This window comes from Ailuropoda melanoleuca, chromosome 2 (genome assembly GCF_002007445.2).
Source record: "Ailuropoda melanoleuca isolate Jingjing chromosome 2, ASM200744v2, whole genome shotgun sequence".
NCBI lineage: Eukaryota > Metazoa > Chordata > Mammalia > Carnivora > Ursidae > Ailuropoda > Ailuropoda melanoleuca.
The window spans coordinates 26,969,952-26,989,110 of NC_048219.1; the positions used below are offsets into that span (position 1 = coordinate 26,969,952).

General features: G+C 34.6%; 1 protein-coding gene across 3 annotated transcripts in view; it reads right to left on the minus strand.

The window, feature by feature from the left end:
• Positions 1-19,159, minus strand: part of NRDC (nardilysin convertase) — an 87,025-nt gene that overhangs the window by 27,938 nt on the left and 39,928 nt on the right. For all 3 annotated transcript variants that reach the window (XR_002141996.2, XM_002915720.4, XM_002915721.4), the window contains 5 exons: positions 11,818-11,891; positions 6,790-6,885; positions 5,148-5,270; positions 2,854-2,911; positions 1,050-1,123 (listed from right to left, as the gene is read on the minus strand). Coding sequence is in view for 2 of the 3 variants with exons in the window: in XM_002915720.4 (XP_002915766.1) it covers positions 1,050-1,123; positions 2,854-2,911; positions 5,148-5,270; positions 6,790-6,885; positions 11,818-11,891 (425 nt within the window). In the remaining variant the exon portion in view is untranslated. The remainder of the gene's footprint in view (positions 1-1,049; positions 1,124-2,853; positions 2,912-5,147; positions 5,271-6,789; positions 6,886-11,817; positions 11,892-19,159) is intronic.

Below are 19,159 nucleotides of genomic sequence, written 5' to 3' on the forward strand. Positions count from 1 at the left end.
AGCCCTACCTTTATCTTGCTATATGTGTTTATGTAACCTTGAGGAAAATCATTCTCCTTTAAATCTTTCTGTATCTGTATTCTTATGGTATGGAAAAGGGGTTAAGCTAAAGTAGCCCTAAGATTCTTCCCAGTGCTATTACTCTATGATTCTATGAAGAGAAAAGATAAAGCCAGAAAGAATACAACAGAAAATAAGTTGTCTTTGGGAAGAGTCAGTTTAGATAGAATGAAGCAGGCAGCAGATAAAGGGTGTGAAAAACAGTCATTGATGAAAGAAAGGGGAGAGAGACTAGCAATGGGATAAAGGAAGAAAAGTAGGGAATACCTAGGCAATCAGGAAAAAGAGGGGGAAAAATCTACCAGATAAAAAGAGCAAAGAAAGAGAAAAGTTGAATTGGGAATATTTTTGCAATATTCACTATGGGCAAATTGTTATGTAAATTATAGCATAACCATGTGATGGCTCATGGGGAAGTTCTTACAAATATTAAATGAAAAAAGCAAGACATAGAAGTGTATATACTTTATCATCTCAACTATGTTAAAATAAATATACCTTCAGAAACGCAAAAGGAAATTTGCCAAAATGACTTCTCTAGATGGTAAGATTTAAGGGTGATTTTCCCATTTCTCTACGCTTCATTTTTATTTTTCTTCATTTAAAAAAATTGTTTTTATAATTGAGATAAAAGGAAATAATTTTCAAAGCGTTATCCTGCCTCTATTTTTCTTTTTAAAGGTAATAAAGAGCAGAGCATAGATAAAATGAAATAGGAAAGAAATGGAAACCAAAGAACAAAAGGGAACAAGGGGAAAACAGGGAGAAAGCATAAAACAGAGTAGCAGCAGGGCAGCAGACCAATCTGCCACCCGTTACCGGCCTGCTGTCTGTCACTAATTGGATCTCCTCTGTCCTTCTACTCCCTTTCCAACCCAGCTGTACTTTCTGTTGTGTTGTCATTTTCAAAGAAAATTGGCAGCCTCAAGTAAGTTTTAGAGAATGAGCTACAGTTATTTCAAACAGTTTTAAACCTTTGGTTCACGAACCTCTATAAAGTTTGTTAAATGCTGGTGTGTCAAATGGATCCGTTAAATGGCCAAAGTTTGGTTTGGGTAACCCACTGAAAATAAAACAAATATATTAAAATTTAATTGGCAAAAGCCTTTATAAGCAGTATTTTTAGGGATGCCTAACTGATAGGTATTTATAATCTGTTCTACATACTCCTGGCTGAAAAGCATTCTAGGCATAAGCAAATAGATGGCAACAAAGCCACAAAATCATGAGCTTAACCTATTCTTCAACTCAGTCCCAGTAACTCGAGTATCTCTAAAACTCATGGGAGACAGAAAACAATGAAGTGAAGGGGCCTCCCCTCCCAATATTTACTGCCTCTATCAGTCCCATTCAACTTCAGTTGTCCTCCCATATAAAGCCATTTCAGAAAATAAAAAAAAACATACTAGAGATTTTTTTTAATTCAACAAGTATATATGGAATGATTAGTAGGTATCAAGCACTGTATTAGGCACTTTGGCATTTAAAAGACATGGACTCTCCTTCTAGAGGCTTCTCATCTGGTTGAAGATATTGTTAACTGTTTCTTCTAAAACATGGTCAATATGAATTATTATTAAATACATTTAAATGTAAAAGAAGACTTTTTAATCTGTCTGATTAAGGAACCAAAGTTGTTGGTGAATACTATTTAAGAGAACTTCTTAAAATGCTTATCAGGGATCGACAGGACCTAATGAATTCCTCCAGTCAATATACCTCTGATTTTTTTTGCTAAAGGTTCACAGTAAAATACATTTCCATCTGCCATTCGACATTTCCATAGCTCATACTCATTTCTTATCAAAACAAACAAAAACAAACAAAACAACCTCACAACTTTGGCATGGCTTTCATTATCTTTCCATACATAAACAGTACTGCTAATTATCAATGGAAATTTACATAAAGCCAAGTTAATAATAACCAATCAGTTGTTACTACAAATTATTCTAACATTACCACAGCCAATTTTTCTTTCATAAATTTAAAATAAATTATGTCCTAGAATGAGGAACTGGAAAAAAAAAATCTAACTTACTCACCTGATACAAGAAAAAAACCTGATTTCATTTATTATATTAAAATACAAACTACCAGGAGTAGGAAAAAGGCCTTAATTGCTTCAAAATTAATTTTTTGGTATTCTTTGCAACAAAAATATTGCAACAAAGTGTATTTAAGTATTTGTATTATTTTGATGAATTTGAGGTAGACGAAAAGTAGTAGCTTTCTGAACTGGAACCATATATGCAATCTCTAATAAAAGCTAATTTGGTTCAACTACATGAAATAGACTTTTTAGTTAGTATGGAAAGTCAATCATCACCTACAAGAATATTTCTTTTATGGGGGAGAGCATTCCAAGTCCCAAACAACTGACTTAAGAAACAAACTTTCAGAGCACAATTTGTTTTGAGGGATACATGTATATATATTCTGCCTCTCAAGATAATACTTGCTTTTATATCACAGTTTCAAACACTCTACACAGTAACAGAAAAACTCTGAATAAATGTAAAAGGAGACACAAATTCTTCAGAATTACTGCTTATGGTAAGTTTACAAGCTTATAAATTTTGAACTACAGAAATTATAGAAACTTGGGTTCTCATCTTAGTTTTCCCACTCAAAGGCTGTGTGATTTGCTAAACCACTTTAGGTCTTAATTTAATGACCTATTTAAAAAATAACACCCCTTCCGCCACCAAAAAAAAAGAACCTCTGGGACTCATACAAGAAGATGCCTCTTTAACTCTGAAAGTATAGGGTTTATGAAAATGAATGTCTTACTTGTTTGGTATCTGAGAGAAGATTTCAGTCACCCACTTTTCCAAAGTATCCAGTGTTTCTTGTGGGGAGGACAGGGAGGAGACAGGGAAATGCAATATTGTTATTTAAGGTAGAAACGCAATTAGGCATAAAACAAAGGGATACTTTGATTTGGATGTTACTTGCCACTCCTTAACCAGTAATGAGTAACAAGGACAACAAAAAATAACAACAGTTAAGAAAACCTTAAGACACAAATGATTTTGTTAGACTCCTATATTTCTAGCTGATAAAGTTAGAAAAAGTACACAAGTAAAAAAAAAAAGAAAGAAAGAAAAGTTGTTTACCACTAGGCAGTGTGGAGCGCCAAGGGATAAGAATGTACCAACCATCCTACTCCATTCTAAAACTTACTTCCTCTAGGAAGGTTTCTCCCAATTAACCCACACCATACTGATCCTTCTTTCTCAGCATTTCATTAGTACTTTTACACTCCATTTATTTTACATTAATTTATAGTTGCTGAGGTTTCAATCTGTAAGTCTTCCTCTTAGGTTTCATATGATTTCTATCATTCTTTTGATTCGTAGATTTCATGCACAATTCTTTTGAAATTTCTAGTAAAGCAGATCTAAGTACAAAAAGAAACCTGTTACATTTATCTCACTGACTCATTATTATCAATGAACAGTATTTGTTAGTTCCACCAAACACAAGTTTCACTAATTTTCAAGAGGTGCCCCAGTAAAAACCGAGATATAAATTAAACTAATCAAGCTCTGAATTTATTCTATACCATTTATATAGATATTTAACTCTTATTTTATGCACTTAAAAACAGTATTTTATGAATTGTATAATATATATAATTTTTTTTAAGCTCAACATGGGACTTGAACTCACAACCCTGAGATCAAGACCTGACCTGAAATCAAGAGTCCAACGTTTAACTGACTGAGCCACCCAGGCAGCCCTAGATATTTAACTCTTAAATGGTATAAGAGGGGCACCTGGGTGGCTCAGTCGTTAAGCGTCTGCCTTTGGCTCAGGGCGTGATCCCGGCGCTCCGGGATCAGGCCCCACATCAAGCTCCTCCGCTGGGAGCCTGCTTCTTCCTCTCCCACTCCCCTTGCTTGTGTTCCCTCTCTCGCTGGCTGTCTCTCTCTGTCAAATGAATAAAATCTTTTAAAATAAATAAATAAATATGGTATAATAAATGCTAAAGCTTAAAAACAACTGAATTTAAATTGTACAAGGTTCTCTTATCAAATATCTAGGGCTTACTTTAGAAATTTGCAACAAGCATTAATGAGCTCTTATATGTGTCATCACAGAAGAAAAGAACGCAAAGGAAATAATGCACAGCTGAATTTGAAAAATGCATGTTTGTGACAGACTTGGAAATAGTAATTAAAAATTGTAAATTATTGGAACTGCCATTTTAACAAATGCTGTAAAAGGAATCTAGAAGCACATCTGTAGTCTGAACAAAAGAATCTCCCATTCTATATCCATAGCTTTACATTCAAGACAACTTCAGTGGACTAATTTTGATCCTAAATGCAAAAATGTTTTATACTTAAGTGCCAAGTCAGCTCTAATTTTAATTTTGACATGAGAGAACAAAATTTTATAGAAGAGTCATATCAGGTGAGAAGATAACTTTTTCAAAAATAAATGTGCAAACTATAAGATATGTCAAAAAGGAATAGTTTGACCACTGAACTAAAGAGATTGAAATGTAAAGAAAACAAAAGAAAGCTACCGTTTCTTTAATGAGAAAAAGTTAACACAAGTTATTGAAGACAATGATAAAAAAAGGAAAAGAACAGAAGTACTGATCAGTACTTTACATTTAAGATACTTTTGGTATCATTACTATGATGGATTTTAATTAATCATGCCATTTTACTGGACCCTACGTAAAGACAAAAAGACAGACATCTTGCCCTGTTAGAGTTTATGATCAATACAGATTAAATGCAAAACCAAAGATAACAGAGGCAGCATCTGAATGTGACTTAAAAAACCAATTCATGACCTCTTAGTACATTTGTATACTCACAGACTAGTCTAGAGATAAAACCTATGTCTCTAAAAGAAAAAAACATTGTCCTGAGAATCAGATGATTTTGTGCTTCCCTAAGCTGTGCCACTTGCTATGTGACTTTTCCAAATTCTGATTTCCTTTAGGTCATACTAGGATCAAGCACTAAAGTAATTAATAGTACACTAAAACACTGATCAAGGCAAACAAAGCCTAAGAAAGCACTACTTCAAAGTTATTCTAAGGGCCATAATAAATAATATACTACCTTTGGATTGAACTACTAAAGTCATGTAATGAGCAGAATAGTAATGCATCCAGAATTCTCTCAATCTAGCATGTGTATCAATATTATTCCTTTTTGGCTCATGTTTGAGTGTTTCAGCATTTCCTGTAAAAAAGGATGAAAAAGATCACAAATAGTAAGTTTATTTTGAACTATACTGAAATTAAAATTTTTTTTAAAAGTTTATTTTGTCAAAAGTCTCTATACCTTAAATGCATACTTTGCCACTAATACGTAACTAATGAAATAACCTAAATGACTCAAGAATACAGAACTGGTGTATAACAATAATATCAATATATGACAAAAATACACAAAAGCAATTCTGACGTATATTTTAACACATAAGGAATTATCTCCATTTGTCAATACCTTAACAACAGTAATTGCCTTAACCTTCCTCTCTTAATAATCTAGTGTTCAATTCAGGTTTTATCTCTGAATTATTTTATTAATATTCTACACAATCCTTAAAAATAAACCATATAAACCAAGGTTGTCATATAAAATGTATAAAACCGTACAAAATATATAGGGAAGCAAAACATCCTTTGAATGAAGTACTACTTATTTATTTATTTCCCTTTTTTAATTTAAATTCAATTAACATATAATGTATTATTGGTTTCAGAGGTAGAGGTCAGTGATTCAGTCTTATGTAATACCCAGTGCTCATTACATCACATGCCCTCCTTAATGTCCCATCGCTCAGTTACCCCCTCTCCTCACCTCCCTCCCCTCTACCTACCCTCAGTTTGTTCCCTATGATTAAGAGTCTCTTATGGTTTATCTCCCTCTCTGATCTCATCTTGTTTTACTTTTTCCTCTCTTCCCCTGCGATCCTCTGTTTCTTAAATTCCACATATCAGTGAGATCGTATGACAACTGTCTTTCTCTGACTGACTTATTTCGCATAGCAAAATACCCTCTAGTTCCATCCAGATAGTTGCAAATGGCAAGATTTCATTTTGTTTGATGGCTGAGTACTATTTAGATCAACTCATCTCAGATTCTATACTGTGGTCAAGAGGGTTAATAGGAGGTTATAACTGAATTCTAACACTAAGAAAAAGCCACTATGAAAACCAGATACCATTTAAACAGCTTGTTGATTAAACAAAATTTGGTCACAGCTCGAAAACTATTAGAGAAATCATTGCTGAATCTCTGTTGATAAATGGAAATGTCAGGCTGGGGTAGAGTACAGACTTTATAACCATATAAACAGAGGTTCAAATCTCACATCTACTACTGTGTGACTTAAGCAAATTAAATAATTTCCCTGAGCCTGTTTCTTTATCTTTAAATGGAGATAACGGTACCCAGCTCCTAACATTGTTACGATGATCAAATGAGGTATTTTATGTAGTGTTAGCAGAGTATCTGATACTCAAAAAGCATTCACAAAATGTTAGGTGCTATTCTTGATATATCCAATGTTAGAGAACCAAATACATGCATACTCAACTACTTTCTATTTGAAAAGCTGCCTACTTCCCCTAAAAGGTAAAAGGTACCTATAGCTACTCTCCTTTCATAATCTTCCATTCTTTATCAACTTTTCATATTTTCAATCTTCCTCAATTAGAGAATATGAAATAAGATGAAGTATTGAGCATCTTACCCCAAAAAAATTTCCCCATAGGATGTCCAGGTCTCGCAAGGCTTCCAAACAACATTTCTTTTCTGTTTGCATCAGAAGGTCTTGCAAGTTGATATTCTGTCAGTTTTAAAGATACACTTTTAATAAGATGAAATTCAGTATTTGCTTTATTAATGGAAATTCAAGAACTGAACTGCACAGAACTGAAAGTAAGGAAGTAACAAAAATTAATTTTATGAATTGTGTGTTGTAAGACTGAAGTGGGGAACTCAATGACACAAGCCAGGCTCTATGACTTAACATACTCTGTAACTTTGGGCAGTCAATGCACCTTTCTAGAGATTTTTCCCTTATTTTCAAATGAAACAAGATAGTTAATGAACTGAAGTTTTCAATTCTAGGATTATGTCCAAGATTTTACTGATAAAGCATTAATAGTTATATCAAATTCCTTATTACCTGGGAACTTTGTCATATATACTGTTGAAATTTCCTCCAACACCAGCTATGTCAGCAAGAAAGTATTAATGGTTAAGAACAATCACTTTGAAGTCAGAAATATCTTGGTCGGGGCGCCTGGGTGGCGCAGTCATTAAGCATCTGCCTTCGGCTCAGGGCGTGATCCCAGCGTTCTGGGATCGAGCCCCACATCAGGCTCCTCTGCTATGAGCTGCTTCTTCCTCTCCCACTCCCCCTGCTTGTGTTCCCTCTCTCGCTGTCTCTCTCTGTCAAATTAATAAATAAAATCTTCAAAAAAAAAAATATCTTGGTCAGCATCCAACTTCTGCCATATACTAAGATGGTACAACCTTGAGGATATTCTCTAACTTCCCTGATTCTATTTCTGCATCTATAAAATGGAGTTACTAGTACTTAGTTCATAGGATTTTTGTAAGGATCAAATAAGATATATTCCTTCAACAATTATTTACTGAACATCTACTATGAGGCAGGTACTATTTGAACCAGTTGCTAGAGGCAGAAATGTGGGGGGAAAAAAGGGACCCAGGCCCTGCCCTCAAGGAGCTTACATTCTAAAGGGGAGATAAACAATAAATAAAGCAACAAATAGATTCTAAACATAATATCAGTAGTGGGTGCAATAAGAAAAATAAATCTGTGTAACAGAATATAGAGTGACAACAGGGTGGTCACAAAAGGCCTGAGATAACAAGTGAGCAAAATCCAAAAAAAGTGAGCATGCTATCATAAGAAGTTTTGGGGAAGTTTTCTAGGTATGGAAATTATAAATTGAAAGGCTTTAAGACAAGAAATACCTTACTGAGTTCAAAGGCAGCAAAGAGGTCAATGGAGCTGTTTAATAATCACAGGAGCTTAAAGTCAATAGAAATTGCACTTTGCTATGGTTGAGTGCTAGAACACATTGGGTATTACGAAAATATAAAAGGGCTGTCACCTAACCTAATTTTGTCTTATTTGTGTGTGTGTGGATTTATTGGCGGGGGATGGGGGGAAAACTTAGAAATAGAGGCTTTCTAGGGAATGACTCAAGCTGAGCACTGAGGGACAAACTGGAGTTTTCCAGGGAATAGGAACAGGAGAAATGGGAGTGTGTAAAACATTCTAAGGAGAAAATCTTAAAAGAGGAGATTATGGCACCCCTGAAAAACAGATACAGTTTTTTGGTTGAGCAATGTTCAGAATCAAACAAAGCAGAGGCAAGAAAGCAGGCTGAAGAGATATGAAAAAAACAATTTTTGACAAAAACTGGGGAAATGACTGATTCTGGAACTCCTGAGTTAAGTACTTACTAACCTCTCTAGGCCTATGGGGATAAGGATGTCAAACTAGGATAATGGGGAATAACAATCACAACAACACAAACAATACATGCTCAATAAATGTCAGCTATTATTTATCATAGGAGTATTGGCAAGGTGTTGCATGTTTAATAAACACCTGCAGATGTTAGGAGAGTGACATTATCAGATTTGGACTTTGGTAAACTCTAGTTGTAAAAGTGGAGAATAGGTTAAAGGGAAGCAAAAGTAGAGACAAGAAAACTGATCAAGGGTCATCACTGTTATATTTGGTGAAGACAGTGGAAATTAAAGTGGTGACAGAGGGGATGGGAAGAAGCAGAAGTAAATGTATTCAAATACTTTAGTTATACACCATAAAGTCTAAAATCAACAAGACAGTAAAAAATACATACATAGCTTCAAAAAGTAAATTTTTTTAAAAACTCTAAAAAAAAAAAATGAAGATATGGCTACAATACAAGAAAAACAATTCCATTATTAAGTAGGTGTGGTAGGTTGAATAAGAGCCCCCAAAGATGTATATACATCCTAATCTCCAAAACCTGTGAATGGGTTACCTTACATGGTAAAAGGAACTTTGCAGGTATGAATTAAGGATCCTGAGAAGGAGAGGTTATCCTGGATTATCTGGGTGGGCCCAATGTAATCATAGGGGTCCTTACAAGAGAAAGGCAAGAGGGTTAAAGTCAGAGAAAAGATCTAAGGACACAAGCAGAGCTCAGAGAAAAGGTTCTATTCTGATGACTCCTAAGATAGAGAAAGGAGCTCTAGCCCAGGGACACATATGGTAACCAGAAGGTAGAAAAGGCCAGGAAACAGCTTCTCTCTTAGAGCCTCCAAAAGGAATGCAGTTAAGTAAGGAAATAATTTAGATTTATGACCTCCAAAGTTTAAGAAAATAAATTTGTGATACTTTGAGCCACTAAGTTTCTGATAATTTGTTTCAGTGGCAACAGGAGGATAATATAGTAGACATGTAAACATATCTACAAAAAGTGATATATCCAAACAACTGATAATAATAGAGTGTAAATATCTGAACACTTAGAGAACACATTCTGCAACTTGATTAGATTTAAAAAGGGTTTGGCCATATCTTTAGTCTCAATCACTAAGGCACATTATGTAGGAAATTACATATATTTAAGTATGAACTATCACTAAAATAAAAAGCTAATCATTAAGAACAACTTTTTTTCTCTACAATTTTTTCTCTACAATCTTCTTTTAGCAAAAAGCTAATCCTATTTTAAAACCTACCCTGTGGACACTGACATGAGTTTCTGTTATCAAATGTATTCGAGAAAACTATAAAACACTGAACACACCTATCTTACAATATGTAAATAAATGCTTATAAATATAAGTGTATAACCACTCCTTCGAAAGAGTAGAACAAAAATAGATCATCAAGGCAGGGCACAGTGATAGAGTAATGAAGTGAGAACTATGTAATAAATTAAAAACCCAGGAAAGACTCTTTTTTATAAGCAGGTGGAGAGGAATTAAAAAAAGGAAAATGAGGAGATAAACCTGCCAGGGAAGTTGAACCTCCCTTCAAGTCCCCTCACAAGGAATGGGCCATCCAAGCAAGCAGGCAACTAAAAACATGTGATTGAGAAAAGAATGATAGAAGAAAGACTATCACAACTGAATAAAGACAATAACATGAGATTACTGAACTTTCAAAAATGGTTAGTGAATACCCAAGTTATTACACCAGTTACAATTTACGAGCTCCGCCATCTCCCTGATCTTAAGTAAATCCTTCACACTTGGAAGGCTAAGTGACTAATGACATATACCGAGCTTTGTATTAGGTCACAAATTGAACTAGGTGTCCTCTCATCAAAAACAAATAAATGAGCAGGGCAAAACAAAATCAACAAAGCTTTTAGCTTAAGTTCATTTTAAACCAAAACTACTTATTACATGTGTATGTATACACATATCATACATCACATATATATTTCTACATAATATTTCAAAATATAACAAAATATATTTTGACTTAAACTTGTAAAATTGAATTAAAGGTTTAATTTTGTAAATGCCAACACTTCAACCCAAACTAGAAACTGCATGAAGAAAAGCATACTTCAAAGTATTTAAGACAGAAACAGTTCCTAGGTCTCAAAAAGTAGGAAAGGCTTTTAGAGTTTTCATTCCTTATTTTGGTTTGTCATCCACTCAACAAATACTTATCTGAGCCTATGATCAAAGAGATACTGTGGTAGGCAAATAACAAAAATGAAGAAAATAAATCCTTGATTATCAGGAGCTAGAAGAGCTAGGAGGGATATAACTCCATCCCATCCTCTTTTACAAATAAGTTGAGGGCCACAGTCAGTTAAATTTCTAGAAGTAAAACACAAATCTGCTGACTTGCAGACAGATGGCTCTTTACTCAGCTTAATGAATGCAGTAAGTCATTATTACAACTCAACACTGAATTAAGCCAAAGAGGAAAATGCCACAAAAGGAGAAACAAGTACAGAAATCTGCCTCTTGAGTTGTTGCAAGCCAAGCCTAACCTGTATGAACTGAAAGTTCCCCCGAGTCTAGTTTTACATGTTTCCAGGGCTAAAATAAGGCAAGCAGGGCTATTCTGTGGTGGTGCTATTTATTGGTACTCTGTAATTAACCCCTATAATGAAGCCTCACCCTATATAAGTACAGTTTTCCTTATGGTCCTCATTCTTTCCATCCTAAAGACAAGAAAAACTGTCGAAAAACAAAATTTAAATGCATTTCCTCCTCAGGGATTTAGTTTCTTTATCCTTAAATTTATCACAATTGTTTTCTGAACTACCAAAATTCAAACCACAAAGGACCGACACATAGAGGTAACAAAGGGTAAGCTATTTAAATATCAGAATGGTACTTAAAGTCTCAGAGAAAGCATCTCTTCATGCAAAGGGAGTTATGTAAGCTTTTAAAGTTTTAACACCCAACATTAGCTTTAAGGATTAGGCTACCATCCTGCAAAAGATTAGTCACTATGGTAAAACCCTCAAAAAACAAAGACTGAAAAACAATTTTTTTATTTCAAATCTACACTGAATTAAGACATTTAATGGTTTAGGAATGACACATTTATTTCATTTTAGCCCTTTATGGTATAAAGATAAAATGGTCTAGTGATAAAGAATCATATATGTGCTAAATACCTAAAATGGTCTAGTGATAAAGAATCATATATGTGCTTTATAAATACCTAGTTCAAAGCAAGAAATAGTCATAAGATATAAGGCACTTATCTTACCACTATCAACAGCTTCAACTTCACGGTCAATTGCATCTCTGATCATTAGTGGATGAATGAAGAACTGAGCCCATCTGCAAAACAAAAAACAAACACTGGCACTTCTGTTTCTGTTCACAGAAATCTTTTAATCGGTCAACATCTACTTTTTGGTTAAGAAATTTACTAAGTTGGGGGCGCCTGGGTAGCTCTGCTGGTTAAGCCTCCAACTCTTGATTTCAGCTCAGGTCACGATCTCAGGGTTGTGAGATCAAGCCCCACATCTGGCTCACACTCAGCATGGAGTCTGAGAGTCTCTCTCCCTCTCCCTCTGTCCTTCCCCTGATTTGTGCACATGCCTGCACTCTTTCTCAATAAATAAATAAATCTTTAGAAAAAATGTTTATTAAGTTGGAAGATTATGTTATATATTATTAATTATTAATACTATATATTGTATATTATATATATTATATAATCATGCATATGTAAAATCTAAATAGTATTCTGCATTTCCATAGTCTACAGACTTTTTTTCATTGTAAAACCCATACAGAAAAGTACATAAAACATGAACATAGAGACTAATGCATAACTATAATGTAAACACGTTGAGTGACCAGCTTATACATAAGTCAACAACAGACCACTGTCATAATTCTAAAAGCACCCAGCACCTACCTCATCCTCAGAGTTAATATCCTGAATGTTATGATAATCATTTCTTTGCTTTTCTTTATAGTTTTATCACCCTATATGCATTTCTAGACCAGTGTTTCTTGCCTTTTTCCCTTATCAACCCTAAGCAGCCTTTTCAGATTTCCTCCTAATCAGTCTCCTTGAACTTTTAATATCACAGATATACTGTTTATCTGTATGTGTATCTGTGATTTTTTTTATATACATGTAAGTATGTATATAAAGCCTACTCTTTTATTCAATGCAGGGTTAGAAATGATTAAATTTTTTAAGTTAAAATTTTAAAGGCTATCAACAGGGGCGCCTGGGAGGCTCAGTCGTTAAGCATCTGCCTTCGGCTCAGGGCATGATCCCGGCGTTCTGGGATCGAGCCCCATATCTGGCTCCTCCGCTGGGAGCCTGCTTCTTCCTCTCCCACTCCCCCTGCTTGTGTTCCCTCTCTCACTGGCTGTCTCTCTCTCTGTCAGATAAATAAATAAAACCTTAAAAAAATTAATTAATTAAAAAAAATAAAGGCTATCAACATTTCACTTAGCTTTATAACTGTTATTTGCTTTTCAATGTAATTTATTTATACAACTTGTATCAAATTACATATGTATCTATTTATGTAAGACCAGCAATGCAAACAAAATTTTTAAATTAACATCTACTTTTCCAAATAAAACAACTGAAAAAATCAAATAAAACAACTGAAAAAATTTCCTATAATATTTAACCTTTTCCCTTTTGCTTGATCCAAAAAAGAAATTTTTTTTTAAAGATTTTATTTATTTATTTGACAGGGAGAGCGAGAGAGCACAAGCAGGGGGGAAAGGGGAATAGTAGAGGGAGAGGGAGAAGCAGGCCCCCCGCTGAGCAGGGACCCCCCCCCCCCCCCCCCCGCCCATGCGGGGCTAGATCCCAGGACCCTGAGATCATGACCTGAGCCGAAGGCAGACACTTAACCATCTGCGCCACCCAGACGCCCCCCAAGAAACTTTTAACTTAATTAGCTACTAGATACTAAGATAGTTGACATCTTCTTCTTTTCAGTATTGGTATAACTAATGGGTTGAATAACTTTTGTTCAATTAAATAATAAAACAGCATAAAACAGCGTATTTCTATTTAATTCTTAATGCCAAAGTCATACACAAAAGCACAGAGTATCAAACATCCACAAAGCAGCTAATGGAACCAACTGGCACATGCAGACCACCTCTACTGATGACTTCAAGATCAAACAATCGTTTGAAAGTCCTCCAATCACCTATCCAACAGTTTTGTAGTACTGACATTGCATATGCTTTGTATATCTTCTATGAACTCCTATTACTATAAATGGTGCTCATGTGATAATCGAGAAAACTCAAAACAGAAATTAAATACTAAGTAAAGATTTTGCCAGGTAGCATTAAGCTTTGGAGGACCACAAACCATTGTAACAATGAACATTTTTTCACCTCCAAAGAACCAATTTTTTGCCCCCAATAGGAACAAGATCATCCCCGCTGAGAATGCATGTTCTAGACAATCTAGTTTTGTTTCTGACTTTATATAAATGTAAATATACTATACACATTCTTTATGTCTTATTTACCTATTTATTTTAATATTCATCCATGACGGTACATGTGGCTGTGGTTCATTTATTTTCACTGCAGAATATTTCACTGCATTAATTTATTCACCTAAGCTACTGTAAATGAACATTTGGGCTGGTTCCAGTTTGGACTATTACAATCAATGCTGCCATAAATTCTTATCAGAATGTACTGGGGCACATTTGCACAAGTTTGTCAAAGTATAAATCTAGGAAAGAACTCCTAGGTAATAGTGTATGCATGCACATGTTCAACAGCACTAGATAAAACCAAAATTTGTAACACCCTCACCTGGTATAGTCAGACTTTAGTATTTACTGCAACTTTTAGGTGTACAGTTAAATCTCATACTCGTTTTAATTTACACTTTTCCAATTCCTGATGAGATTGAATACCATTTCATATTATTTATTAATCATTTGAATTTTTTCTTTTGTAAAATAACTGTTTAAGGCTTTTTTTCTATTAGGTTGTACTTTTTCTTACTAATTCTAATAATATATATACTTATTCATTTTATATATTTGTTTTATATAATCATACATATAATCTAATAATTAAAAATCAATGAGAGTTATTTTAAATATAAGTCCTTGATTATATGTGTTACAAATACATCTACTTTATACTTGCTTTTCTTGCTTTTTTCATGTTCTTTATAGTACCTTTTTTTTTTTTTTAAGATTTTTATTGGGATGCCTGGGTCGCTCAGTCAGTTAAGCATCTGCCTTCGGCTCAGGTCATGATCCCAGGATCCTAGGATGGAGTCCTACATCAGGCTCCTTGCTCAGTGGAGCCTGCTTCTCCCTCTGCCTGCCACTCCCCCTGCTTGTGCTCTCTCTGACGAATAAAATCATTTAAAAAAAGATTTTTATTTATTCATTTGAAAGAGAGAGTGCACAAGCAGGGGGTGGGCGTGGAGGGGCTAAGGGAGAAGCAAACTCCCTGCTGAGCAGGGAGCCTGACACAGGGCTCAATCCCAGGACTCTGAGATCGTGACCTGAGCCAAAATCAAGAGTCGACGCTCAACCAACTAAGCCACTCAGGCACCACAATGACATACTTCTTTAAAAACAGAAAGTATAATCATTTTTATAATTTGTGTCTAACCATTCCAATGCCTAAGATCTCCAATGAAAAGTCTTTGTTCTCACTCATGTCTTGTTTTGTGTGCCTACTTATATTTGACTGAATGTTGATGATTTTACTTGAAAAACTACAGGAGCAATAATGTTAAGGCCTAGGATGAACGATTTCCTTGGTTTTTTTCCTTTTCTGAAGCAGATTTAATTGAAGTACAGTGACAAAATTACATATTTTTTCCTTTTTTTTTTTTTTTAAGTAGGCTCCACACCCAGCACGGAGCCCAATGTGGGTCTTAAACTCATGACCCTGAGATCAAGACCTGAGCTGAGACCAAGTCAGATGCTTAACAAACTGAGCCACCCAGGTGCCTCCAAAATTGTGTATATTTAAAATGTACAGGCACACCTGGGTGACTCAGCTGGTTAAGGGTCTGCCTTCGGCTCAGGTCATGATCTCAGGGACCTGGGATCAAGCACCACGTTGGGCTCTCTGCTCAGCAGGGAGTCTGCTTCTCCCTCTCTCTCAAATAAATAAATAAAATCTTCAAAAAAAATAAAGTATACAACATGATGACTTGATATACATATACTTCATGAAATGATTACTACAATTAACACATCCATCACCTTACATAATTTCCTGTGGGTGTGTGTGGGGGGGGGGGTTGTGTGTGTGTGCGTGTGAGAATGCTGAAGATCTATTCTCTTAGCAAATTTCAAGTGTACATTACAGTATTATTATGGTCACCATGCTGAATATTGTATCTTCAGAACTTATTCATCTCATTAACTGAAGGTGTGCCCTTTGACCAGCATCTCCCCATCTCTGCAGTATCCAGTCTCTGGTAACCACTCTGTTTCTATGAACTTGGATTTTTTCTTTCTTTTCCATTTTTAATTTTTATTTATTTATTTATTTATTTGGTTCCACATAGGTAAGATCATACAGTATTTGTCTTTTTCTGTGTGTCTTACTTCACTTAGTTTAATGTCCTCTAGGTTCATCCACGTTGTTGCAAATGGCAAGATTTCCTTCTTTCTCGTGGCTGCATAATATTCCAGTGTCTACATCTATCTATAGATATTTCACATTTTCTTCGTCCATTTATCCATCAATGGAAGGATTTTCTTTTTAAAGAATTTATGCTTGCTTCTCTCAGGGATCTGAAAATACTAGCAGTTCTGGACTGTATTAATCACAACTAAGGCTTGAAGTTCACCAGAAAACTCAGGCATTTTGAAAACAGGCTGTAATTCCTTTGGATGGCTGATCCATTTCTTCAACCTGAGTCCCAGCTTATTATGAGAGTCTCCTGTTAGATATCCCACTTTGTGGACATCCAGGGCTTTGATATTTTTTGCCCTTGCCCTGAAATACTGATAAAGCCAAGTCCAAATTTATTGAAATTAGCAAATGCCACCAGGGCAAAAGCAGCTTCCATTCTCAGTTACTTAATGGAGTAAAAATTCAGTCATTTCCTCAACTTTTTACTTAAATGATCCAAGATACCAGTGATCCAAATAATCACACAGTGACCTGTGTGAAGGAACTGGATTTTACTGACCTATTAAAAAATACTGGCACTCAATACATGCTATATGAGTCCTCTGCAAATGAACCAAAGACATTTTACTCCTTAGTAATTGTAGAAGTATATTATCATACTTATTATAGTAGATGCAATACTTAATGCTCTATCATTATCATTTGTCATAAATTCATGATTTGATATTCTTATTAATTTCTCCTATCATGATAGAATTCTTCTTTTTAATCTGGTAGGGGTTTTTCTGTAAGTAGAAACAAGTATGTAAATATCTTTTGATTTCCTAAAGCAGTCCTTAAATCAAAAATGTATAGAACGAAGAAATGAATCAAGTTCTTTAACTGAACTTGACACCACATTTCATCAAATCAGAGGTGATCAGAATTTATTCATATCCTTTGCCTAATCTTTTTTTCCAATAAAATAGGCTTTTTCTTTCTTTATATTTAGATATAACCAAATTGTGTTATTTGGGCGGGGGGGGGTTTGTTGGTTTGTTTGTTTTGGGGGTTATCTTTGTTTTTGTAACCAAATATAGTCATGAGAATTCAAGTTAACTAATGCTTAAGATTTCTTCACACATACAAAGACCTGTTTGGATTTTGTGAACCTAAGTAGCTAAGAACCTTAAAATGAGCAAACATGCAATCACCCTCAGAGTATTCCTGATTTTATAAGTTCACAGGAAAGATAACCTTTAGTATCACTTGCTCTGCCTTCACTGATTTATTTTGTCCCTATCCATTTGTTATTTTGGAATTAAATGTTTAATTACAGAAACACTGAGTATCAAATGTATGTGCTATGAGCATGTGCTTAAGTATACAATTAAAAACAGCTATAAAATAACTCACTGAACAAGGTAGACAGCCATATTAGAGATTAATGAAGAAAAACCAGAATGTCATATCCTATTATAATGTTATCAAAGTAATAGTGTCAATTTTCATGGGATTTTCACATTGTTTTAGCAAAAGAGTTGTTAATTTGGGTGTTCAGGAACACGTATTTATTCTGTTGAAAATAATGGTATATGCTTTCAACTTACGGGAATTTTACCCAAAAGATTTTTCAGAGTCAAATTAATCTCTTAAGGGAACAGACAATTTCTTGAAGAAAACTGAACTTGTGTCATGTTCTGAGAATTTTCTGGTCATTTATGGTAATTTTATGGTAATTTTTTCTATAAAGAAACAGTATTAATTCATTCAACAAGTATCTGTGTATCTGTCAAATTCTTGATGCTAGAGAGATATCAACAAAAGTAGACAAAAATCTCTGCCCTCAGAGGCTTACATAACACTGGTCAAATTCAAGATTTCTTTTTTTATATTTCAATCTTAAATAGAATTTGGCATGAAGTGACTTCTTTTTTCTAGTGTGACTTTGGTCTGTAACCTTGTGATATCAAAACTCTACTAATGCATGGACATAAGCTTTCTGGAAAACCATTTTGCAGTGAGTACCAAAAGCTTCAAAAAAAAAAAAAAAAGCCTTACAACATACAACGNTACTTCCTAGAACTTAATTAAAAGAAATCATTAAAAATCTACACAAAGGGGGCGCCTGGGTGGCAGAGCGATTGAGCATCTGCCTTCGGCTCAGGGCGTGATCCCGGCGTTGTGGGATCGAGCCCCACGTCAGGCTCCTCCGCTGTGAGCCTGCTTCTTCCTCTCCCACTCCCCCTGCTTGTGTTCCCTCTCTCGCTGGCTGTCTCTATCTCTGTCGAATAAATAAATAAACTTTAAAAAAAAAAAATCTACACAAAGATTAAGATAATCATCACAGCATTACAGATACCAGAAAACTGAACACAATTCAACTACCCAATCATATGTAATTTGTTCAACACATTATGGTACTTTTTATACAATAAAAACAACACACAATCCCTTACTATTATATTTTATATATTATATAATGATGTGTAAAAATGATATACCTTGTTTAAAAATACGAAAGGATTCACCCATATGTGAAACTTAAGAAACAAAACAAATGAACAAAGGGAAGTAAAGGGACAAATCAAATAACAGACTCTTAACTACAGAGAACAAATAGATGGTTACCAGAGGGAAGGTGGATGGGAGGGATGGGTGAAATAGGTTAAGGGGATTAAGAGTACATTTATAAGTGCTTACAAGTACACTTATAAGTACATTTATGAGCACTGAGTAATATATAGAATTGGTGAATCATTATAATGTACACGTGGAATGAACTTATTAACACTGTATGTTAACTATACTGGAATTAAAACTTAAAATTAAAATATAAAAAAATATGAATAATACGATCCCATATACATTTAAAAATATAGATGGCTATATCCCAAACATTAACCATAGTTATCTTTAGATTATAAATTAGAAGCAATCATATCCCTTTTTTGCTTGTTTTTCCATATTCTCTAAGTTAGAAAAAGAATTGCAATAATGAGCCAACA